We start from the raw sequence: 24,988 nt of genomic DNA, 5'->3' as shown, positions 1-24,988 counted from the left end.
CTCTCTCTCTCCTCTCTTTTATTCCCCACTGTTTCAGCTCAGTTCAGATCATTGTCTTTTTTTTCTCTTTCTTTCTCTCTAAAATAGCCCCAAAAATCAAAATCTTCCTTCCAAAATTTTTTCTCATTTCTTCACTGTAGCTTCTTCTCTCTCGTCATGATTAGGGTTTCTTCATCATCATCATCATCATCATCACTCTGTGTTCTTCTCGTTTGCATATTGTTACCTGGTTGTCTCTAATGCTTCAACCATTGGCTCTCTTTTGCCCCCAACACTGACCAAGAGAGAGAGAGAGAGAGAGAGAGCCATAGCTTTCTTCTTCTTCTTCTTCTTTTCCTTATTCCCTCGCAAGCTCACTCAACAAGCTCTCTGCATCACATGAAATGATGGGTCTGAAGTGGTTTGCTGAAGGATCTATGTGAAAATTTTCTTTTGAGATTTAGCTCAAAAACTTTAAGACTTGGTGTCAGTGAGTTTGAGGGACAAGTGGGTTTTCTTTGTTTTGGTGGAAAGTTGTTTTTTTTTTTTTGTTTGTTTGGGTATCTTAGTTCAGATTAGTTCAAAACAGTGAGAGATTTCGGTGAGTTTTGGTTGTATCTGTGGGAAATCCAAACCGAACCCAGCGTTTTATTCTTCATAACAGTTCGTTTTTACATCATCACCGACCAATAGCTGAGAATCTAGAAGGATAAAAAAAAGTTGTATGCGTGTGTATGTCTGTATTCATACATGCATAGTCTTAGCCTTTAATCATTTTTTGGCTTTTATCTTCACCAATAAGTTTCTTGACTATTTAAGAAGACGGACTTTACCAAGCTAAAGAATCTTTACCCTTTTAATTACCAGAGCAAAAAAAAAAAAAAAGTAGTAGCTCTTGAACAGCTTTTTCTTGGTTGAGGAAAAAAATGGCTATGGCTGTGGCTCAGCAGCACAGAGAGAGTAGCAGTGGGAGTATCAGTAGGCACCTTGATGCTGGCAAGTATGTAAGGTACACAGCTGAGCAAGTTGAGGCGCTCGAGCGAGTCTATTCTGAGTGCCCAAAGCCCAGCTCTTTGCGTAGACAGCAACTGATTCGAGAGTGCCCCATTCTCTCCAACATCGAGCCCAAGCAGATCAAGGTCTGGTTCCAGAATCGCAGGTATCATTTTGGGAAACTCGGGTTTCATTCTTTCGTTCTGTTTTTTTTTCCCCCCATAAATCCTTTCCTTTTTTGTGAGTGCAACAGTTTGAACTTTGAACCAGATGTTTATATTTATGGCATTTCCGAATCTGTTGCTATTTATGTCCTGTGATAAATTTGTAATTTTTTGAGCAAAGGTGGTGAATTTGGCCTAAAAGTTCGTTTTTTTTCAATTGGGTTTGTGACCAATTTAAGTGGGTGTGTTTTAGTTTCATAGAAGGCTGAATGGTTTTTTGGGTTTTATGGTGTTTTGGCCATGCAGGTGCCGAGAGAAGCAGAGAAAAGAGTCTTCACGGCTCCAGACTGTGAACAGGAAATTGACAGCGATGAACAAGCTGTTGATGGAGGAGAATGATCGCCTGCAGAAACAGGTTTCGCAGCTGGTATGCGAAAATGGGTATATGCGGCAACAATTGCATACTGTAAGTTTATGAGTCTTTTCTCTTGTAGATTGCTCTCTTTACTTGTTTCCTTGTAGTGGATCTTGTTCTGTGTATATGGTCCATTAGGGGTTTCAAATTGCAGTATGTGTGTTCAAGAAAAGGTAATTCTGTTGATCTATTAATGTTGTGGTCTTATCATTTTCAAAGAGAATTCAAGAGTAGGACCAAATTTGAAAAGGAATTTGATGTGGGACAAAATCTTATTAAATTCTGTACTTCATTTATTTGTTGGACTTCTATTCATTCTTATGTGCAATGATTTTATTTTTTTGGCCCCAATTTGCTTGCATTTTGTTCTATTCTTGTAGACTTTTTACTATGTTTGAACTATTCCACGATTAAGACATTTCAAGGATATTAATGGCACTTGCAGCTTTTCTGGCCTTGGGCAAGTTAGTTTACCTAATTGTGCTGCAAAAGAATTCAGCAATGGCCTTTTTGTTTGTTTTCTTCGCCTGGTAAAATTTATTAACCTTTAATTGTTTCTTCTGTAGACATCAGCAGCAACTACTGATGCAAGTTGTGACTCTGTGGTTACCACTCCTCAGCATTCTCTGAGAGATGCTAATAACCCTGCTGGGTAATCTCAAATACCAATGGCCATGAGCTTTCTCTTTTCTCTGCATTATCTGGAAATAAATGTTGTTATTGGTGCTGTTTCTGATTTTTTTTTTTTTTTTTAAATTATTGTTTTGGCAGACTCCTCTCCATTGCAGAGGAGACCTTGGCAGAGTTCCTTTCAAAGGCTACAGGAACTGCTGTCGATTGGGTCCAGATGCCTGGGATGAAGGTATTTATTTATTTTTATTTCAAAAAGAAATTTTTTTTTTTAAGAAATCATTTTTTAGTTTATGCAAGTAATAATCATATTGCATATTTCTTCACTCCTGAACCAGAATTAACTAAGCAATTTTATAATTCTCTTGTCAGCCTGGTCCGGATTCGGTTGGGATCTTTGCCATTTCCCAAAGTTGCAATGGAGTGGCAGCTCGAGCTTGCGGTCTTGTAAGTTTAGAACCTACAAAGGTAAGCTTATTAGCATCCATAGAAAAACTCCAGACCTTGTCATTTCTTATTTGGTATTTGTTTTATCAATTGTTTAGGTTCATGAACTGTTTTAATTTGATGTATTTTTTCAAAAAATTGTGAACAGATTGCAGAGATCCTTAAAGATCGTCCATCTTGGTTTCGGGAATGTCGGAGCCTTGAAGTTTTCACCATGTTTCCAGCTGGTAATGGAGGGACAATTGAACTTGTTTACACACAGGTAAGCACAAATGGTTGTTACTTTATGTTTCTTCTGTTATCTACCTATGAATCTTCTTGTCCTGAGAAAGAACATCAAATTGCTTCAGACATATGCTCCAACTACACTGGCTCCTGCACGGGATTTTTGGACTTTAAGATACACTACAAGCTTAGACAATGGCAGTCTTGTGGTAAGCATGCCTTTTATTATCATATAGACAATGCACTGTCTCCTTATAAGTGGATGCCTAATGTAATATGCTGTTTATGTGTATTTTGTTCTCTATATCTCAAGGTTTGTGAGAGATCTCTGTCTGGTTCTGGTGCTGGCCCAAATGCAGCTGCTGCTGCCCAGTTTGTGAGAGCTGAAATGCTTCCTTGTGGTTATCTGATTCGGCCGTGTGAGGGTGGAGGGTCAATCATCCATATTGTTGACCACCTGAATCTTGAGGTTTGAGTTTTAACGATCAGCTTCTTGGTATATCTAACCTGGCATGGAAATTAATTCCTTTTTATTTTATTTCAGGCATGGAGTGTGCCAGAAGTGCTGCGACCCCTTTATGAATCATCAAAAGTAGTGGCCCAGAAAATGACTATTGCGGTGAGTAGATTCTAGTTGGTCTGATAATTTAGTTTTTTCTTCTGCATGTGGAGTTCAGTCCAATCCTTTGAGTGCAACCTGAATTTACCTACCCTGAAAAAAGAAAATGTTAGAAGGTACTGACTAGATACTTTCTGTGAAGGCCCTGCGCTATATAAGGCAAATAGCTCAGGAGACAAGTGGTGAGGTTGTATATGGTTTGGGCAGGCAGCCGGCTGTTCTGAGGACTTTTAGCCAAAGATTGAGCAGGTAGCTGTTTGATTATCTTTATTTCTTGGATTTTCTGCTGCATTAAAGCAGATTGTTGTGAAAGTCAATTCATCAATTTGAGTTTTTTTGGCCTTTGACTTTGTACGTTGATCTGCAAACTTTTAATTCTTTACAATTTTCTTCATTGCTGCAGAGGCTTCAATGATGCTGTCAATGGATTCAATGACGATGGCTGGTCGTTGATCAATAGTGATGGTGCTGAAGATGTGATTATTGCAGTTAATTCAACCAAGAACTTGAGTGCCACCTCTAATCCTGCAAATTCCCTCTCATTCGTTGGAGGAATTCTGTGTGCAAAGGCTTCCATGCTACTCCAAGTAAGTATAGAAAGTCCCCCTCATGTCTATTAAACTTGTTGACTGTTACAAGAGATTTTTAGCAAGTGAGCAAGGAAATTTGGCCAGCTATCTCAACTTTCAATACTTCACTCCATTGGTTGGAATCAAAACCTATCTAGATTTGTTTGATCTTTAACACTGATCTGTGAAGTGAAGCCTTATTTTCTTAAATACTTTGGCGTTATCTTCTGTATCTTTATAATGGTTATTGTCAAGTTTGTACTTAATCAATATTCTAATTAGCTATAAATTAAACTGAAATATTCGGCAAGACATCCATCATGAATTTGTATATCAATGCAAGTCTTGAATTCTTAAATGGGTGTCAGACTGTTGGTTGCATCCTGCACTTATGCATGTATCTAAGCAGGTTTGTGTTTTTCCTTTTTCTTTTCTTGCTAGAATGTCCCTCCTGCTGTCCTGGTGCGCTTCCTGAGGGAGCACCGCTCAGAGTGGGCTGATTTCAACGTTGATGCTTATTCAGCTGCATCACTGAAAGCGGGCTCATATGCTTATCCAGGGATGAGGCCTACAAGGTTTACTGGGAGCCAAATTATCATGCCTCTTGGCCACACAATAGAACATGAAGAAGTATGCTTCTTTTTTTTCTCTTTCTTTTTTTCAAATGGTAGTTGTTGTCTCCCCTCCCTCTTCTTCTTAGTTGGGTATATTGGCATGGATATATAATTTCCTCCAATTAGAGTGGGCAGAGATGTGTTTATCTAGATTTGCTTGGAGAAAGTGCAATGACACATAGTGAGACTGTGGGATAACATATATCACAGATATTAATTCTTGCTAACTCTTGGTGTGCCTTCCAGTTGCTTGAAGTTATTCGACTTGAAGGACATTCTCTTCCCCAAGAAGATGCTTTTGCATCAAGGGACATTCATCTATTGCAGGTGCTTTTTCTGAACTTTTGCTTGTTTTTTTTCAGCTCTACTTATTGTTGGTTATATTGCTTTCTTTTTTTTCCCCCTCAAATGTAAAACCAACAAGTTACTCATATCTTGCTGAAAAAAAGCATTTGTTGAAGTTTTAGCATTGATATGTACTAATTTGTGAAATTCTGACATGGTTATATACGTTGTGTTGAAATCATGACCTGGCAAGTAGACTTAGCAGTTGTGTGGATTCAGTTTTATTGGAATGCCACCTGATCTGATTTTTTGACCTGATAATTGGGGGTCAACCCAAAACCTTCATGTCAACACATTTATATTCAACAGATTTTCCAACTGTTAAAATATTAACATATTGGTGAATATGTTTTTACTGGATTTTGGGACCTGGCATTATTTAACTTTTTCTTCATGTTTTCTGGTTGTCCTAGCTATAAAGGATCAGAGTTTGTTGGTTGTATGTAATCATACTTAAATGCCTTAATTTCTTTGGCAGATATGTAGTGGAGTTGACGAGAATGCTGTGGGAGCTTGTTCTGAACTTGTATTTGCTCCAATTGATGAAATGTTTCCTGATGATGCTCCACTGTTACCCTCTGGTTTCCGTATCATTCCATTGGATTCAAAAACAGTTGAGTTTATCTGTTCTTCCCTGAATAATCTTATACTTATTCACACTTTCAATGGTCTATCAATTTCAGATAATTGTGCACGAGTGAAATGTTTGACTGTAGATGAAAATGCATTGTCAATTTCTTTGACACAATGAAGTCAGAATTTCCTTGTGACACAACTTTTATGTAAATTATATATTGTGATGGATATATCACAGGAGTTTTATTGATTAAAAGCACATGCTTACTCTTAAAAGCCTAAGAGAGTTTATCTGAACACTGGAAATCATGTTTATGTAGTCTATTTTCCCCCCTTATGCTTACTGTCATCTTTATACAGAGTGATGCCAAAGATTCATTGTCGACTCATCGCACCCTAGATCTTACATCAAGTCTTGAAGTGGGCCCAGCAACAAACCATGCTGCGGGAGATGTGCCATCGTGTCATTACTCTCGATCAGTCTTGACTATTGCTTTCCAGTTTCCATTTGATAGCAGTCTACAAGATAATGTTGCAACCATGGCACGCCAGTATGTCCGAAGTGTCATCTCCTCTGTGCAGAGGGTTGCCATGGCAATATCTCCAACAGGATTGAGCCCAGCCATGGGACCAAAGCTTTCCCCAGGCTCTCCAGAGGCTCTTACGCTGGCTCACTGGATCTGCCAGAGCTATAGGTGAGTTCTGCTTTGATTTCTCATAATGTGGTTGGGATGTGTGACACCGTGGTTGGCATCACAGAATCCATTGAATACTAAAAGGTGGATGTTAGCTTCTGTCCTGCAAGCAAAAAATTTTGAAGTTCATGATCAACCTATCTTCTGTTGAGCTGTTATTAAATGCTTTAATATAGACCCTTCCAATATATTCCTGTACAAGCTAGTTAATTATATTCTTTATCTTTTCCTCAGTTACCATATAGGAGCAGACCTGCTGAGATCTGATTCTCTGGGTGGTGATTCGGTGTTGAAACATTTATGGAATCACCAGGATGCCATTTTGTGCTGTTCATTAAAGGTACAGATTCCAGTAGAAAACACACCTCTTTTTATACTTTGATGGAATGGTTATGGAGTTGATATAGTGGTTTAGCATATTGTTCAATTTATGTAGTCTATTTAAATGGTAGTATTTTTTACTAAATCTGGATTTTCATTGGCATTGCAGACAGTGCCAGTTTTCATCTTCGCAAACCAGACAGGGCTTGACATGTTGGAAACAACTCTAGTGGCTTTACAAGACATCACACTCGATAAAATATTCGATGAGTCTGGACGCAAGGCATTGTGTGCTGACTTTGCCAAGTTAATGCAGCAGGTGAATTATAAATGAACAATTTATTTTATTGTAGTGTGCCATCGGGTTGCTTGATATACGTACTCTTGTCCATTCCATAATTTCTTCTTTGGGACTCTTGCTTGATATACACATGCATATTTGGTTCTTTTCTTTTGGGACCATACCATAGTTTTGGTTCATAAGTCATATGCTGAACTCAACCTCACCCATTTTTTTCATGGTTTGCTGAATATAAACTCCCTGCCTTTAACATTTCCATTATAAACCCATAATGTCTGAATGTTTTGCATATTTTGATATCAGGGATTCACTTACTTGCCGGGTGGAATCTGCATGTCGACAATGGGGCGCCATGTTTCATATGAACAAGCGGTTGCATGGAAAGTCCTTGCTGCAGATGAGACCACTGTCCATTGCCTAGCCTTTTCTTTCGTAAACTGGTCTTTTGTGTGAACATTTTAGTTGATATTTCCAATCACCCTCCTCATTTTCCATCTTGAATTTGGGATTCGGGAAACAAAAAAAGCAAAAAAGAAAAAGAAAAAAGAAAAGGGCAAAGAAAATGGAAGTTTTGTACTTATTTAAATCCTAGTCCCAGGTTTGCATTATATTAATTTGATTAAATTTTTATAAATGCACCCGAGTTTTTGAGTTATCCATGTGAATTTTTTCTGGTAGTGAAAGTGTTTACCATTAAAGATTGGTGTTGGAACTTGAAGCAAAAACCGAAATGAGGGGAACAAAGACGTGTCTACTTTTCTATTCAGTCTTTCTTAGCATGCAGTGGCTGACAAATTAGCGGTTACAAAAAGCTTTGTTTCCAACTCATGCTGCTGTACATGACTCGTGATTATGTGTTTTTTTATATTGACTGACTAAATTGGTACGTACGTATATGTATACGTGTCTAGCTACAAGTTACCATCTATATGTGCTACAGTACTGTTTATCTGGCCCCTTCATCCCCTACCCTTTGTGTGGGTCCTTATGTTGAATCAGTGTGGACTGAAAAAGTTAGCACAGTATACTCCGTAAGTGCATTAATTTTGTACTTACTAGGGTTGTCTCTTTAAACTTTAATGTCCTACTTTTTTGAGATTTTTCTTTTCCGCCAAAGCCATTGGATATAGGTGTTTGACGGACTGTGTTTTATTTACAATACCATCATTTCTCTTTTGTTTGTTTGTTTGAATTTAAAGGTTTTAGTGTTTGTAGTCATGTACTTAATGAGGATTCTGAGAGTACGGTCATGTGCAATAAGCATGCACGCCTGCTCTATGGGATCAGGGTAGTTGAAATCGCAATGGGGTTACTGAGTATTCTCTGCCAAGAAACTGATGTCTCTCAGAATTGTTTCCATTCTCGTTTCAGTTTTTAACCTCCCCATCAACAATTTACTCTGTAGAGGTTATGATGAGAAACATCTGATATCTTGGAATCTCTCACATGTTACATTGTTACCTTACGCCATACCTCATACTTTTCTGCCAAACAAATTAAATTTCGGCAACTCTGTTATGTACATACTTTGTTTCATAACTTTCCTCACAATTTGTTGAGATTAAAGTTGTGAGCCCTGGATAATCACTTTCAAATGGACTTGTTACTAGCACATTTTTATTTTCATAACTTCAATTAGTTGTGGAACAAGTTTCCCCATATCCAGTTTCTAAAAAATATTCTATTATACCATCTCAAAAGCTGTTTTATCTATTATATCATATAATTTTATAATACACTTAATATCTTAACTTTTATTTTACCTGTATAACACATTAAAATAAAATAAACAATAAAATATAAAGAATATAAAAATATATCTCAATTCTCTCTCATATCTCTGTTTCTCTTACTTTCTCTCAACCACCCACTGCCACCGCTGCAGAGCTTCCCATTCTCACCACCCATCACCGTTGAGCAACCTAATTACACCACCCACTGCCAAGAAATGAGAATTGCACCCATTATTTAACCACCAACAACTCAACCAAGACTTTTCTATAAGAAAAAAATTTTAGTTAAGAACAAAGCACCAAATCACCAAAAAATAACCCATTGCTGTTGCCACCAATCCAAATATAACCCACCACACCATAGCAGAAAAGAACCCACCACCACAATTGTGAAAAAAAATCCACCCCTACCACCAAGAATAAAACCCATAAAACCCACCACCACCTCCACAAACAAAACCCACTACAACCACTGCTAAACACCCATGGCCGAACCAAAACCCATTCAAACCCATAGGAAAAACACCCACAAAACACCACAGACAACAGTGAGATCAACCCACTCTCCACGACTTGATCAACCCACATTCTAGGGTGAAATCAACCCACACCACAAATGGAGCAAAACAAGAGAGAGAGAGAGAGAGCAAACCCATGGCTTGCGTTTAGCGGCTTACGGCGGCTTGTGATGGTGGTGGCTTTCAGTGGCCTCTCTTAGTGGGTTTGGCCATGGGTGGCTTTGGTGATGGTGTTCATGACCATGGGTTTCGGGTTTAAAGAGAAGAGAGAGCAACATGAGAGAAAGAAGGAAGAGAGAGAAAAAGGACTAAACTAATGAGACGAAGAGAGAGAGAGAAGAGAGGAAAAGAATCACAAATATTAATAAAAAAGGGAGACACAATAAAATAATATTATTTAAAGATACAATCTTGCTACAGTAAGCTCTTAGAGCATTCTCATCAAATGTGTTAAAAATGCTAAATGCTATTTTTTAGCATTTTTAATACTTCAAATCATAAAAACATAACTACAATAAAGATGCTAAATGCTAAATATTTTAGCATTCAGCTACAGTGAGTCGTCATTGATAACAGCTCAATGTAGCTAGATTGTAAACAATTTTTTTTTAATTCCTCACAGGTCTGATCTCTCTCACTATTCTCTTCTTTCTTTTTCTCTCACTGGTCTTACTTCTCTCTTTTCTTCTTTCACAGGCATCAACAACTAAAAAATCACGGTGGTAGTGGTGATGTTAATGGTGGTGTTGAAGTTTTTTTTTTAGGTAACTTATGATTCTAATGGTGGTTGCCACGGTGGTGATGTGGGTTTGATTTGGTGGGTCTCAGAGCTAATGGGTCTTGGTTGTTTTGTATCAGTGGTGCCTCAGCGACGGTTTTGATGGGTCTTGGTGGTGTTGTTGATGGGTCTGGTGGCACGATGGGTTGTTGGTGGGTTTTGATGGGTCTTGGTTGCTCAGTTGCTGGGTTGCTCGATGGTCTCAGTGGTGTTTCTCAGCAGAAGTGGGTGGCTCAACTCGTGGTCTCGCAGTGGGTTTGGGTTTGTGATTTTGGTAGTTTGTTTTTCTTTTTGTTTTTGTTTTTCAGGTTGTTGGTGGTGACGAGATTGTGGGTTTGGGTTTTGTGATTTTGGTGGTTGGGGATTGTGGTGGCTGTTGGCTAGTGGGTTTTTTTTTTTTTTTTGGGTGGTGATGGTTGGCAGTGGCTAGCCGTGGGTGTGGGTGTGGGTGTGGGTGTGGTTGTGGTTTGCTTGGATTGAGAAAAAAGTGGTGGGTTTCTTTAGAGAAAGAGAAAGACACGAATAGGAATAGAGAGAGAAAGAAATATAGTGAGAGAATAAAACAATAATATTTAAATGAAGTTGTAAAAAAAATAAACTTTTGATGTTTGGTATATTGTAAAATGAGGTGTTAAAATTGTTAAAGTAATGTTTTGAGATGTTGAATGCTAAAAATTTTGACTCTCTTGATGGAAATGCTCTTACTTGTAACTTGTAAGAGGTTACTATAGCAAGATTATAAAAAAATTTACAATTGGAAGTCCGGATAATGCATACTTTTTGTGCTTTGATGCTAAATATAGCATATTATGAGTTTTAGAAGGTCGGGTACTGATGCTCTTAGACTTGTTCAAATTTCGTGTATGTGCCCTATTAAAAAGGTGGTGGAATTGTGTTTCTAGCATTGCTAAAATATATGGATGCACCTTGTTGAATGTTTGAATCAACATCAACGTCTGAAGCAGAAGCAGAAACAGAAACGGATCCTACAATTTCTCTCTAGAAATATCTATTAGGCATCTATGACCATGGTTTTAAAAATCCGACCGAATCAATTGGTTGGATCGGGTTAATTGTCTACTGTCCGAGTTGGTTTGTTTTTTATAACCGGAAAAAGCAATTTAAGGGATGGAAATGTTCGATGGTAGTCAGACTTGTTGATCCCAGAAATTGTTCACAGGTCAAACGATTCCTACTGATTTTGGTTGTTGATAGTCACTCATCTTGATTTGTGTCGTTGCTGCTTGTTTCCTTGATCTATGTTGGAGCTCCTCACCAAGTCCATGGTATTTCTGGCTACCGGCATTGTTACCATATGCAATGCCACATGGAGACAGACCAGGAGTAACTGGTCAATCGGACAATGCCAATGTTTGACAATTTTGGTTCAATAATGGTGGAGCACCAAAATGAGTCGTCCCAAAAGTTTTGGTTCAATAAGCTTATCTTTATGTTCTTAATTTTTATTTTTTTTTCAAAAGACCCCTTTAATCTTGTACTGGTCTGAAATATGTGTACCTGTTGGACTTGTGGAAATGGTTAGCATAAACTGAATAGTCTGATGTTTAAATCAATATTTTTCTAGGGGTTTAAAGTACATACCATCTGGGGGCCGACATTAAACATTTTTCAGCTGTAATGGCTACTACGGTGCAATTTTGATCACTTTGTTATGGACATCTTGAGTGAATTAACGCTGAGCTCCCGAAGATGTGAACCCTTAACATTGACCTTAACAAACCTTTGCCACTGAGTCACTCACCTAAATGGTCTGTCCTTAGTTTAAAAAAATACCTATACCTGATAGTAAAATGTCTATGCTTAATAGTTGGGATGTTTCACAAGGGAGAGAGTGTGTGACATAAGAAGAGATTAACGAAATTTAGAACAAAGTGAAGATCCATTTTTAACCACTTTTGTAAAAGGATTAACAAAAGTTGTACATTAATAGGGCACAATTATGATGTCCACTCAAATGCATTTTCAATAGGGCACATTTTAGCAATGCTAGAAACACATTTTGTAGGATCTGTTTCTGCATTTTCAAAAGAATGCATTTTGTATAGCTCATTTTCTGAAGTAAAATTGAGAATCCACAAATTTGAGTCTTATTTTGCATTCTCGTTTTGATTTTCACTATATTGTGCAAGTCTAGCAAATTCTTCGATAAACTCACCCAACACTTCTTGCTCCTTTGGTGAGTGCTTTAAGGCGCGATCCATGAATGTATTTACATCTGCTTTGTGAATGGATCTCGTGGAAGTTGCCTAATGTGTGTCCATCCTAAACATGTGTTTTAGAATACACCACTAACTTAGAGGTTAGGGTAGAGAAAGGAGTCGCCACTTATTTATAAGTCTAAGAACCAAATTTGACACCTATCTGAAAGTCCAACTAAATCAAAGCTTAGATCCGGAATTGGGCTATGGGCTTGGGAATGTATTATACATCCAAAGTTCGCATGATCTAATAGATCAACTTCAACTAAAGATACTAGTCCATGTTTAATTAAGGAAAACATTAAGGTAGAACACTACCAAATCATACAATTAATGCACAGGCTAACATAGATGCACATCACATCATAATAGGAAAAATTTTGAAATTTTATGATAAGAAAAATAGTAATCAAGTCAAAGCAATAATATGTACACGTACTTATCAAACTTGTTATAGAAGAATAATATGTTTACATATGATTTCGCCTATGGTGTCCAAAGCTTCTCTCCTTGCTATGCTTCCGCTATAGCAACATCGCTACCCCATGGCGACACTCGTACTTCCCCAAATTAATACTCTCTATGTGTGCACGTTAAATAATTTCTTCCACTTTGGCAAATATATTGCTTTATAAATTTGATGTTGGTTTTTTAATTTTTGGGCTAGAAATATAATTGATTAAAAATTGATGAGAGCTATAAATGAGCTAGTCAATGCCACTCAATTATAAGGCTTTTAGTGTGAGCGGTTTAGAGGGTTTGGGTTTTATTTTTTTATGGGGGTTTCACTGTGGAATGTTCGATGCAATTTACAATTTGAGAACTACTTGCGTTGTAAATGGTGAGTTATTGTAGGAATTAAAAATAATGGGAGCTGTTTAGCAATTAGCACCTTCTTTTTCTTAGAGCATTCCCATCTGAAAATTCTATCATATTCTATTTTATCATCTCAAAAAACTACTTTATCAATTATATCATACCATTTTACAATATACCCAATATCCCAATTTTTATTTTACAATACAACACATTAAAATAATATATTTCAAAACATAAATAAAAGCCAGAAATGAGACACGGAGAGAAAGACAAAGATTGAGATGTGAGACAGAGAGTGGGAGGAGAGAGGAATGAATAAAAAAACATTATTTCCTTTTACAATTGTGCTACAATACCATCACAAATTTGTGATGGTATTGTAGCACAATTCTAAATTTTTTTTAGGATAAAACAGATACAAGATCGAATGTTGGCTTGTTTTTTTGCTTTGATACTAAAATTCCTTAACATATACCATTTATCTTGCCCAATGCGAATGCTCTTAGCAAGTGCCTTAGTTGTTTTAATCTTTCTTAAATAGTAAAATACTATTTGATGGATTCAAATAAGCTTTGTAATAATTAATTATAGTTTTTGTTTTAGCTGTAATTGGTAATTGCTTTTCCATTTAGAGCAATTAGGCTATTTTTGTGGTTTTTAATTTAAGTATTTCCAGGTCTCCAGCGCATGTCCATGAAGATAGTGGAGTACATTGTTGATAAAGCACTATATTGAAATTGAAGCTAAATTTGTTAAATAAGTGATGCTTAATGTTATCTGTTAGTGTGCCTTTCCTTCCTTTAACAGTAAGTTCTATAGGAGAAGCAATTTTGCAACTACTGAAATCCCATCATGAAGGGTTTGTTTCAGGTTTTAGGATACTTATATCACGATGTAACAATTTATGTGTCCCATGTAACTTAGGTGCATGCTTAACCATGTGTATATAAGTTTTTCGGCACCCTCCCCTTGCAAGCCAATTTTCAATGGTGAGTTCTATTGACTAATTGGATTAAATGATTTGCAATGAGTTGCATCATGATGAATAGGGCAATTACAGAGTTGAAATTTACTTGGATCTCCAGCAATTGCAGACATGGAGTGGAGGGTGAGACAATGAGCAATTGCAGACATGGAGTGGAGGGTGAGACAATGTATCAGTTAAATTATGAATTACTTGATGCCATTTACCATATGCACAACCAATCATTTTTTAATCTTTAATATTACTCATTCTCGTCTATTACTTTTTTAAGTAATAAATCCCAAATGAATGTTTACCACTTCACCATTGTGATCACTATAACCTTGAGTATATGAAGAACATCCCAGCCTGATATACATCGTATATACTAATATACACATGATGAAACACAACCAACTTTGAGTACTTTGGATATCACAAAACACAACAGGAAAGAAAGATCAAACCAACAAAGTCTATGCCTCAAATGATATTCCAAATGGCCTCTATCTTCTTTCGCTTTCTTTTAGTTCATCGGGATGCCAATGACCAGAAGTTCAGTAGGAAAGATGGCAATGAAGTGAACCAACAAATGAAAGCCATTCCCGTGGCCGTTTCAAATTCTATACAGTGGTTTTGTGCACAGATATCAAGGTCATTGTCAATAAGGACAGTGATGCCAGCAGATGCACAGGCTGCAGCAAAAGTAAGAGTGGATGTAATCTGCAACCAAAAAAGACATGGCTGTAATTTAAGATACATGGTGGCAAAATCATATTTACAAAAGCTTCTAACTTAGAATGCATAATTAGGACAACTGCACGAAGAAAACCTAAAGTTTATCACCATCTGCGGCAGAAAAAGACACGATGGAGACATAAGATACATAGTTTCAAAATCAAATTTACATAAGTTTCTAACTTAGTATGCAAAATTAGGATAATTGCCTAAAGAAAACCTAAGGTTTACTACTAGTATTTTAAACATAAGTCACAACAATCATTTTCATTTCAAGTCAATTTGAACTCAACTCCAGTTTGCTTGTAGTAATTAGTGAATAGCGGGAGCTCCCTACTAGTTCTGAGCCAACTTGGACTCCCTACAGTATTCACTGGGGAAGAAATAAAGTCATCTATAAATAGGTTCTTCAGTGCATAGGATAGCTATGCAATGCATAGTTACTCTTGAAAACTAACTATGGAGAATGAAAAATATTCTTGTTCATTAATGAATGAATTATTAGATCATTTTAGGCTAGCCAAGTAGTTCGCAAATGACACAAGAGTTCAATGCTGCTTATGAATGTTAATGACGGCATAACAGTGAATATGAAATTTGTGAATTAAATGGAAAATGTGATAATAAGACAACCAGGGGGGCAGGAAATCATAAATCCAGTGATTACCTGGAACCAACACAAAACAAGTGACATTATTACTTATCCTGAAAAAACAAAACGAGCACACACATGCGGAAAGTGCAAGTGGTGCCAACATGTGCTAGAAGTTATCCAGTCTTTTGCTAGAATCACATGTGATTTTCTTACCCCATCACCAATAGTAAACAAACTGACAATTCGATAATTCTGCAATGAACGCCTCACTAAAAGGGCATAGATGTCAATGATAGCTAATGAAAGGCTCCAGAAACTCTGCAAGCCAGCAGCCGCAACAAGGTAGCTGGAAATCAAAATTAGAAAAACTTGAGGATATGGAATAGTAAATAGCTGGACTACCATTAGATAGGAAACAACAAATTAAAAACAGTCAAGCTTATAAGAGCATTCCCATTGGCTTCTTTAAAAATATATGCATTTTGCATCACCAAAACACACTTTATTTATTTTACATTACCATTTTAATAACACACCCCACATCCCATTCTTTATTTTCCAATTCATCCCATTAAAAAAAAAAAAAAACCAATGCAGCCAAGAGAGAGAATATGATTTTTTCGAATGAAGTATTAGATGCACCACGCTACAGTATTCTTCATTTTTACTGTAGCAACATTATTGTTTGCTACAGTAATAGATGAGCTGCTGGAGTGTGTTTTAAGGATTTTGTTTGCTTGCATTACCCAATGGGATGCTCTAAGAATTCAAAAACAGCGACACGAAATAAATGTAAAAAATCTTACGGACATATATTCAACATAAAAGTACAAGAAAAAGCATATACATAAATAGTCAGTTGCAGAAGTGTATCTAGGTGCCAGATCTGTCTACTCCCCAAATCTTAGATTATATCGTTGTTGAATAACTGAATATTGGATTTTTTTTTTCCTATCCTCCTAACCCTTGCATGGCTTCCCCAACATTGTGATGTAGAACCAAACCAAAATGGATGCAATAACAAAATTGAAGAACAGAAAAATAAAAAATAGATAACTTAGGAGTCAGCACCTAAGCTTTCTTGGAATCAGACTAACCAAGAGAGAACAAGCCTAAGAATCAGCACCAGACATTCTAAAAAATTCCAAAATAAACTTTATTAGCCAAGCAAACTTATCTCCATAGGAGAACAATAGCACCCTTATGTAGGCTACTAAAACTAAACCCTAATTCTTGTTGACTTAGGAAAGCCAATTATTCACATTCCACAAAAATTTGGGAATGAGGCTTGGTTGTTGTTGCTGTTGTTCCCACATCACATTGATACTTAATAATTTCACAGACCTCATACTAGCAAAAGCCCTTTTAGCCCGCCAATATCACATTTCCGCAATCATTATATTCAAGTTTGTAAAGGGAAAAAGATCGTCAAGCTAACACTTTTGTTGTCAATGCATTTAATTACTATACTTCCAGCTAAAAAGCAAGCATGATACAGGGAGGAGATTTCTATTAAGAAGTTTTGTGAACTAACAAGAACCCACAGGTACAACAGACATCAGCATCAGTTTTAACATCAGTCAGCCAAACCACATCATGTTCTAGAATATGATAAATTCATAATCTAAAACTTATGAAAGAGAAGATTACCAGGGAGGAGATTTCTAAGACTATGGATACATCAAACTTCAAGTCTTTACAATGATCAAGCAAATCTACAAGGGTGGAAGCAGAAAAGTAGCCTAAAGCTAGCATCCACTTATGCAAAGATTTGAAAAACAGCAGTTTCAGATCCGAAATAGTCTGTTAACATCCCTCAAAGTTGTGACTTGTGACTATTCCTATCCCACAAAAAAAGCAAAGCGTTTTACAAAATTGAAGAAAAGCTAAAGCACACTTGGGTTAACAAATGAGATTGAGGTGGCTTCTATCTTTTAAAAGCTTAAGCGCCCCTCTAAAAGCCCCACCAAGCATAGCCTAAAACCAGAGGAAATGCCTAAGAAATTATGAACATCTCCCCCATCATCCACAAGCCAGCTCCTAGGGAATAACAGAAACAACATCTGCTTGGAGGTGAAAGATGAGAAAACTTGGGCAATGGTATCACCCCACAAGAACCTTTAAAATGCAAATGTCCCTTCCTATAAGGGATCCCACTTGTGGGAATCACATCATTCAGAAAAAAAAATTCACCAAAAACCCTTTAGGAGCTCTTTAATTCCCAAACTGTATCTCCAAACATGTAGATCACCTCAGCCAAGGCATCCTATTTTAAAAGTGTAACCTGCAGCCCTGTCTATATTGTAGATTTTCACAACCATGTTTTGAGCTTGACAAACACTTAACTTCCTATGTACCTATGTTTGAGGGATGGATGGATGCTAATTCACATTGACTTACAAAGTTAATATCTAGAATGAGCCCCAAATGCTCTGAGTGAGCTTAACTCTTGCATTTGCCTACCCATAGAGATTGACAGGAAACCAATTTATGAACTCCGTGACAATACTAATAACAGTTACAACAACAGCAACAAAGACTAAGTCCTAAATTTGTTAGGGTCGACTATGGCTCCTCAACAAATTAGTCAGAGTCACTTGTATTCTTTTCCTCCATTTTATTCTACTTGAAGTCATAGTCTAGACAGTACTTAGGCGAACCTAAATTGAAATTAGATTAAAAATTGATGTACCAATGACATTCTATCCGAAGTCATAATCCTGACAATATACATTGGTGAACCTAAATTGAAATCAGATTAAAAATCAATGTACCAATAACAAAACTGTAATCAGATATCTCCAAAAACCCAAATTGGGCTACATGTTGTACACAGTATGATCAAAATTATTCATCCAAACATGCTTTCCAGATCCAAAATTCATAAACTGTTTTGTAACAAAAAGAAGTGATATGAACAATAATAAAGAAAAAAAATAAGCGAAAATCAAATGCATAAATTAAAGCTTTAGCTAAAGGAAGTGTAGTTGTTGTTAAACCTGAAGGCAGTGACAGAAGGGAAGTCACTGGTGGTAGCCATAACACAAACAGCCGCAACCGCGAAGAGAAACTGGCACGCGCGCAAGGCTAGACCACCAGGCGTGCCTGGCATACCCTGTACATCTTTCATCCTCAGCCTCGGAGGGTTGCCACCACCGCCACCATCACCACCGCCACCGCCACCACCACCACCACCAACAGCGTCCGTCGTAGGAAACTCCTCCACCGGGTGAACCGTCGCGTGGCTCACATTCATTTCCCCACCACAACAGCAACAGCAACCTCAACAGCCTCTCTCAATTTCATCAACACCACCACCACCCGACGATCTAAGTTTTTTTTTTTTTTGAATTGAAAGAGTTAAAGAGTGTAAGCCCTAAATCGAATATTTGAGAAAAATAGGGTTCTGAGTGAGATTAAGGTTGTTGTTGTTGGTGGTGTTGGTGTTGGTGTTGGTTTTATTGTTGTTGTGGAGTTAAGGATGATAGAGGTTGCGAATGAAATTGGTTTTTGTTAAAATGAAGAGACTTAGCGGTAGGGTCAACTGATTTTCGTGTAATGTTTTTTCTGTGTTGTAAAAGTTAGTTAATTGTCGCCGTAAAAAAAAAAAAAAAAAAATTGTCTGCTCGCTGCTGCTGTAATCAGTAATCACTCAGTATATTTCGGCCAGTGGTAAAAAGTAAAAACTATACTCTTTCACCTCATTGGTCATTCCCCAATTTTTTTTTTTTTTTTTTTTTTTTGAAAGGAAAATACTATCATTAAACCAGAAAAGGGCTACAACAGAGAGCCACCAGCACAAAGCTCTAAATCTAATACAATCAAATGAGAAACAGAAGGTGGTGTAACACCTTTCCATACATGAGAGCAAAGATTAGACTTGGCAAATTGAGCAAGCTTGTGAGCAACCATGTTGTAGTCCCTTTTCAAGTAGGAAAAGGAGCAGCAAGAGAACAAAACTTTGGACTGCAGAATGCCTTCCACTAAATGACCAGCTTCACCTTCAAAGTTACTAGAATTAATAGCAAGAATTGCTGAAAGAGCATCTGATTCCAACATGATTTGAGGGAGGTCCATTTCTTGCGCTAACAATAGGCCTTGCTCAATAGCAAAAAGCTCCGTCCATTCAGCAGGGAAATATGAAGGCAGCAGCTTGCAGAGAGCTGCAATAACCATGCCAGATTCATCCCTTATAACAACACCAACCCCTGAACTCCCCACAGGATCTATAGAGCATGCCCCATCTACATTTACCTTGAACACACCAGGAGGAGGGGCAGACCAGCCCCTAAGAGTGGACTGCATAGGGGGAAAATCCAATTTAATGGCGCCATGGTAGTCATCTATCAATCTTTGAGCCATCTTCCAAGTTTGGAGGGGCGAAAGACAATCTTCATCATGAACACGCAGGTTCCTATTATGCCAAATTGCCCAAGAAATGGCAAAGAAGATCAGCAGGTGCCGAGGAGGAGAATTTGCAAGGAAATGAAGAGCAAGGGCCTTAACGTCACGAGATTCTAGCAGCAAACCAAGCAGACAGTCTTGCCAAAGGGCCCAAACAGATAGGGCAAAGTCACAAGTGAGAAGGCAGTGATTTAAACATTCAACCTCCTCATCACAGGCCGGACAGAATATGTTGGCATTCAGGCCTCTCATGTGCATATTAGCCATTGTTGGTAGGCCATTTAAGCAGGCTCTCCAAGCAAAAATTTTTACTTTTTCAGGGAGATCAAGCTTCCAAAGATTCTTCCAAAGAGGCAAAAAGGGATCCCCCGAAGAGCATTCCACAATCTCAGCTGATTCAAGGAGATTAACAGCAACAAAGTAGGCACTTTTAACAGAAAACTCTCCTTTTTTATTTCCTATCCAAATGATTCTGTCATTAGGCAGATTGAAGCTCAAGGGAATCTTGAGAATAGCTTCTGCATCTACGGGAAGGAAGAGAGCTCTAATAGAATCAATTTTCCACCATCTAGTATCCGGGTCAATTAGAGAGGAAACCATGGGGTAGTCTTCAGTGATTCGTGGGGGGGTAATGACTTTGTATGTCGAGGGGGATGGAAGCCACTTGTCATCCCAAATATGAATCCTCCGACCATTCCCAACTCTCCATCGAGTGCCTCTTTTAAGTACCTCAAGGCTATTGTAAATACTCCTCCATGTGTAGGAGGGGTTGCTACCCAAGCTAGCATTAAGCACATCTCCATAGGGAAAATATTTTGCCTTGAGAATACGAGCTGCTAGAGAACCCGGATTTGTGAGAATTCTCCAAGCTTGCTTAGCAAGAAGGGCAAGATTGAAAGCATGAAGGTTTCGGAACCCTAAGCCTCCAAGAGATTTTGGCTTACACATCTTCCTCCAGCTAATCCAGGCAACTTTCGACTCTTGGTTTTTCTGCCCCCACCAAAAGTTCCTCATCATTTTTTCAAGCTCATCACAGAGGCTTTTTGGGAGAAGGAAGCAGCTCATTGTGTAGGTGGGGATAGCTTGGGCCACCGCTTTGATGAGAATTTCCTTCCCACCCGAAGAGAGCAACTTCCCCTTCCAACCCGCCAATTTCAACCCCACTCTCTCTTTAATCTCTGCAAAGACTAGCTTTTTGGATCTACCTATGATGGAAGGGAGACCCAAATATTTATTGTGCCTTGAATCTTGCATAGGCCCTAAGATGTTAAAGATTGTTTCCTTAAGTTCAGGGGTTGTGTTTGGGCTGAAGAAAATAGAGGATTTATCTGAGTTGACCTTTTGCCCAGAGGCTGCCTCATATTTCTCAAGAATCTCCTTGAGCTTCTCACATTCTTCCCTATTAGCTTTACAGAAGAGGAGGCTGTCATCGGCAAAGAAAAGATGAGTGATCCTAGGTCATTCCCCAATTTTGGTGTAATTCAAATTTAGGGTCTCAATAACTCTTTCAACAATAGAAAATGTCTTGAGAGAAAAAGAAAAAGAACTTTCAATTTATTGAAACTATTTTTTTTTTTCTTCGGCTTTCATTGAAATTCAAATTTTCAAGCAAGGTTGGCTTGGAATAAAATCCACAACTAATCGAATGGTTGAACCAATTTTCTTTGTTTAATTTCTATATGTTTGAATGTCAAAGCCCAACACTATTAAGCTTAGATATGCTATAGAGAAAAAAGATATACTATATTTTCGTACCTTATTAATAGATAAATGAAACTTACATATAGTATATTAGTAACTTAGATGCAGTACATTAACACCGCCCAATTTAACTTTTGAATTGAATTCCTTTCTTTTTTTCTTTTTCTTTTTTTTTTCTTTTTTTTTTTAGCTTTTCCTAATTTTTCAAATAGTAAAAGCAAATGATCATGAAGAAAAGAAATTATAGAATCTATGGAAAATGAGTGCAAGCCCTAAATCTAGAATAAGGCCAATAAGATTAGGATACGAATGAAAGAGCTTCCACTCTATTTATTTCAGCAATAATATTTTCTAGAAAATTAGTCATTTTCTAAAAAAAAAATTCTATAACACTATCTCATTTTCCTATATATGGTAATAATCTTAAATGAGTTGAAAAACAATATTTTAACTTTCCTTATTTAGCTTTCTGTGAGATAGAGTTGTTTTCCAAAAAAAAATAGTGAAAAACAATCTCTAAAAATAAGTCATACTTTTTATGTTGGCCAAAGATAATTTTTCTTTGACCCATTTTTTCTAATGTTAACCAAGTTATTAGAATGGTCAACTAATTTTCCTATTATATCTTGTATGTTAGAACTCATTGTATGCTCTTTTGTAAAATAATTTGCTCGCTAATGCTGCAGTCACTCAATACATTTTTAGGAGCAATTAGTTTAGAGTTGGAACAAATTTAACAAGAAAACAATGTTGCAATTTTTTAATAATAAATAATAAAGTAGTATTAGTGGGACCCATTTGTCAACTTAGTAGTCATAAAATTTACTCCTCTACAAGTGATAGAGCATTAGCATTGGGGGGCATAAAACCCCTCAAGTTGCTAAAATAGCCATTGACCATCTTAAAAAGAGCTTCATCCAAGAATGTATACTTAAAAAAATTTACAATCTGTGAACGGCAAGAGCACTAGCATCCGGAGATGCAACAGAGTCTCTATTAGTCTATTTTATACCCTAAAACCTATTTTATCTATTTTACCATCTCATTTTACAACTCATACAACATCTCAGTTTCTATTTTTCCATACAACTTATTAAAATAATATAAACTACAATATTAAATAATATAAACAATGAGAGTTGTGCTTGAAGAGAGAGAAAGAGGAGATAATTTTTATTTTATTTTATATATATCTATCTCATTTGGCTTTTTTTTATTAATTAATTAATCATATATCTAAGAGTCCACACCACTAAAATAATTAACCACATTTTCAAATTATTTTATAATCTCAAAAATAATTGCAGATTATGATGGTTTATTTATTTATTTTCCATGTGTATGAAATGATAAAATAATTTGAGAGTGTAAATTTTTATTGTATTTTTTTTTTGAAAAATTTTTTTATTGTATTTCTAACTTTATTATTTATATAATAAAATAAAGAGAAATGCTACGTCCACAATATTTTTACAATACATTCACAACAAATCAAAGGTGGTAAGTTACTATTGTTATTATTTGAGCCTACCACTAAAATTACTTTCTTGTCTATTAATAACAACCCGTAATAACTTGTCACTTAAGATTTGTTGTAAAAATATTATGGATATAGTATTTCTCCAAAATAAAACAATAATGAGAAAGGACATTGAGAGTTAGGAATGACAATTTTTACTCGACCCGACCCTAATGGGTTGGGTTTTAACCGCCCCGCGAAATAGTAGGATCAGGTTTGGGTTTTTAAAATAAAACCCAAAGCGGGTTAGGGTTGAGCCCAGGTCTTAGTGATACCCACCTTGAACCCGGACCCAACCCGAATATAGTCAAATTACCTAACTATATATATTTATATTTATATATATAAAAAGGAAATGGAAAGAAAAGATGAATCAATTGAAAAAACATATTTTGTTTTTTTATTTTCTTGAAAATTATTATGTTCTAAAAGATGAAGTTTCAAAAAATCATTTGAATGTGATAAAAAAATCAAATTTTGTTAAAGAATATAAAATCATTGTTAGGTCTAGCCATCCACCTCTTGAAACAATTTTGATAACCTGTAAAAAGACTGATGTTAAGGCCTCCCCTTTCAAAATTGCTGATGATCAAACTCCTATTATTAGTATTATTGAACAAAACAATTTTACTAATGAATCCTTGCATATTATTTGTCAACAACTTGACCGTATTAAAGAAAAAATTGTTGAAAAAACCCCTATTTCAAAAACTGAGAAACCTTTAATTGATTTACCCAGTCAAGATGGAAAATTAAAGTTTAAAACTTCCCAAGCTAAAACTCTTGACATTGTTCAAAAAATGCTTTCTGATTTAAAAGTTAAAACTGAGGGTACTTCTACAAGTGCTGCTTGTACCATATCAAGAAAGGAAAAAGAAATTGTTTCTGATGAAAATACAGATTCTGATTCATTATCTTCTGTTTCTACTAAAAAGGTTTTTGATGATGATTTACCAAAAATTAAAAGATTTGTTGGAAACTCCAAACCCATGTCTTTTACAAAAAATTGGTATTCAAAACCTACTCAACCTGATATACAGTTTGAAGAAAGATCTTTTCAAACACAATTCTCTGTTTCTGCTAATAAAATTTATGAATGGAATATTGATGGTTTGTCTGAACAAGAAATCATTAATAAAATGGGTCATATGTCTATGGTTGGAGTTGCTTATATTAATAACCATAATCTTGATCACCCTAAAATTGTTGATCTCCTTACTACTAGTTTTTCTGGTACCCTTCGTGGATGGTGAGATTCATATCTCACAGAAGATTCCAGAGAATCTATTAAACGTGCTGTTAAAAAGAATGATGAAGATTTGCCTATTTGTGATGAAAGTATTGACAAAGGTATACCTGACGGTGTCAATACCTTGGTCTATACTATTCTCAAACATTTTGTTGGTACTCCATCTAATATTTCATCCCGAATTTCTGATTATCTGAACAATTTGAGATGTCCTACTATGTATGATTACAGATGGTACCAAGATGTTTTCATTTCCAGAGTTATGCTTCGGAAAGATTGCTATAAGCCTTATTGGAAAGAAAAGTTTATTGATGGTCTGCCTCCTATCTTTGCTCATAAGGTAAAACAAGAGTTGATGGGTAAAAATGATTCCATTAATTATGATAATTTAACTTATGGTGATATTTTAAGTACTATTAAAAAACTTGATATTAATATGTGTAATGATGAAAAACTATTAAAATACCAATTACAGAATAAGATGTTGGAGCACCTTGCCAAAATGGGAAAGAGATAATTGGATGAATGTTCAGCCCTCCAAACATCTCGTACAATTTGATAATGAACAAGATGAGCACAAAGATGGAGATGAATCCACTCAACAGGCTCTTCTTTCTGATAAAGGTATTGTTGATAATTCTCAACTTAACCTTGTTAATAAATTGTTTCCTCCAAAATGGTTTACAATAGTGAAAATTGTTGTTTCTCATGATTACCATTTCAATGTTATTACTATGATTGATTCTGGTGCAAATATGAACTGTATCCAAGAAGGATTAATTCCTTCAAAATATTTTGAAAAGTCAACTGAAAGATTGGTTTCTGCTAATGGTAGTCAAATGAAGATTAAATATGAAT

General features: G+C 36.3%; 2 protein-coding genes across 2 annotated transcripts; one reads left to right on the top strand and one right to left on the bottom strand.

Annotated features, from left to right (window-relative positions):
- Positions 1-7,659, top strand: LOC115983436 (homeobox-leucine zipper protein REVOLUTA). Its single transcript, XM_031106109.1, has 18 exons — positions 1-1,138; positions 1,443-1,602; positions 2,118-2,203; positions 2,323-2,413; positions 2,554-2,649; positions 2,777-2,890; positions 2,979-3,062; positions 3,167-3,322; positions 3,398-3,472; positions 3,615-3,721; positions 3,876-4,059; positions 4,483-4,671; positions 4,902-4,982; positions 5,479-5,613; positions 5,937-6,271; positions 6,506-6,611; positions 6,762-6,911; positions 7,197-7,659. The coding sequence occupies exons 1-18, from the start codon at positions 906-908 to the stop codon at positions 7,344-7,346; spliced, it is 2,532 nt and encodes an 843-aa protein (XP_030961969.1). The 5' UTR covers positions 1-905; the 3' UTR covers positions 7,347-7,659.
- Positions 7,660-14,168: 6,509 nt separating this feature from the next.
- LOC115983426 (CASP-like protein 5A2) lies at positions 14,169-18,785 on the bottom strand. The gene is made up of 3 exons (XM_031106100.1): positions 18,257-18,785; positions 15,471-15,603; positions 14,169-14,647 (listed from the first exon to the last, which is right to left on the bottom strand). The coding sequence occupies exons 1-3, from the start codon at positions 18,511-18,513 to the stop codon at positions 14,456-14,458; spliced, it is 582 nt and encodes a 193-aa protein (XP_030961960.1). The 5' UTR covers positions 18,514-18,785; the 3' UTR covers positions 14,169-14,455.
- Between the last annotated feature and the right edge of the window lie 6,203 nt (positions 18,786-24,988).

This window comes from Quercus lobata, chromosome 1 (assembly GCF_001633185.2).
Source record: "Quercus lobata isolate SW786 chromosome 1, ValleyOak3.0 Primary Assembly, whole genome shotgun sequence".
NCBI lineage: Eukaryota > Viridiplantae > Streptophyta > Magnoliopsida > Fagales > Fagaceae > Quercus > Quercus lobata.
Note: the sequence above shows the minus strand (reverse complement) of the source record. Positions and strands in the feature narration are given on the sequence as shown.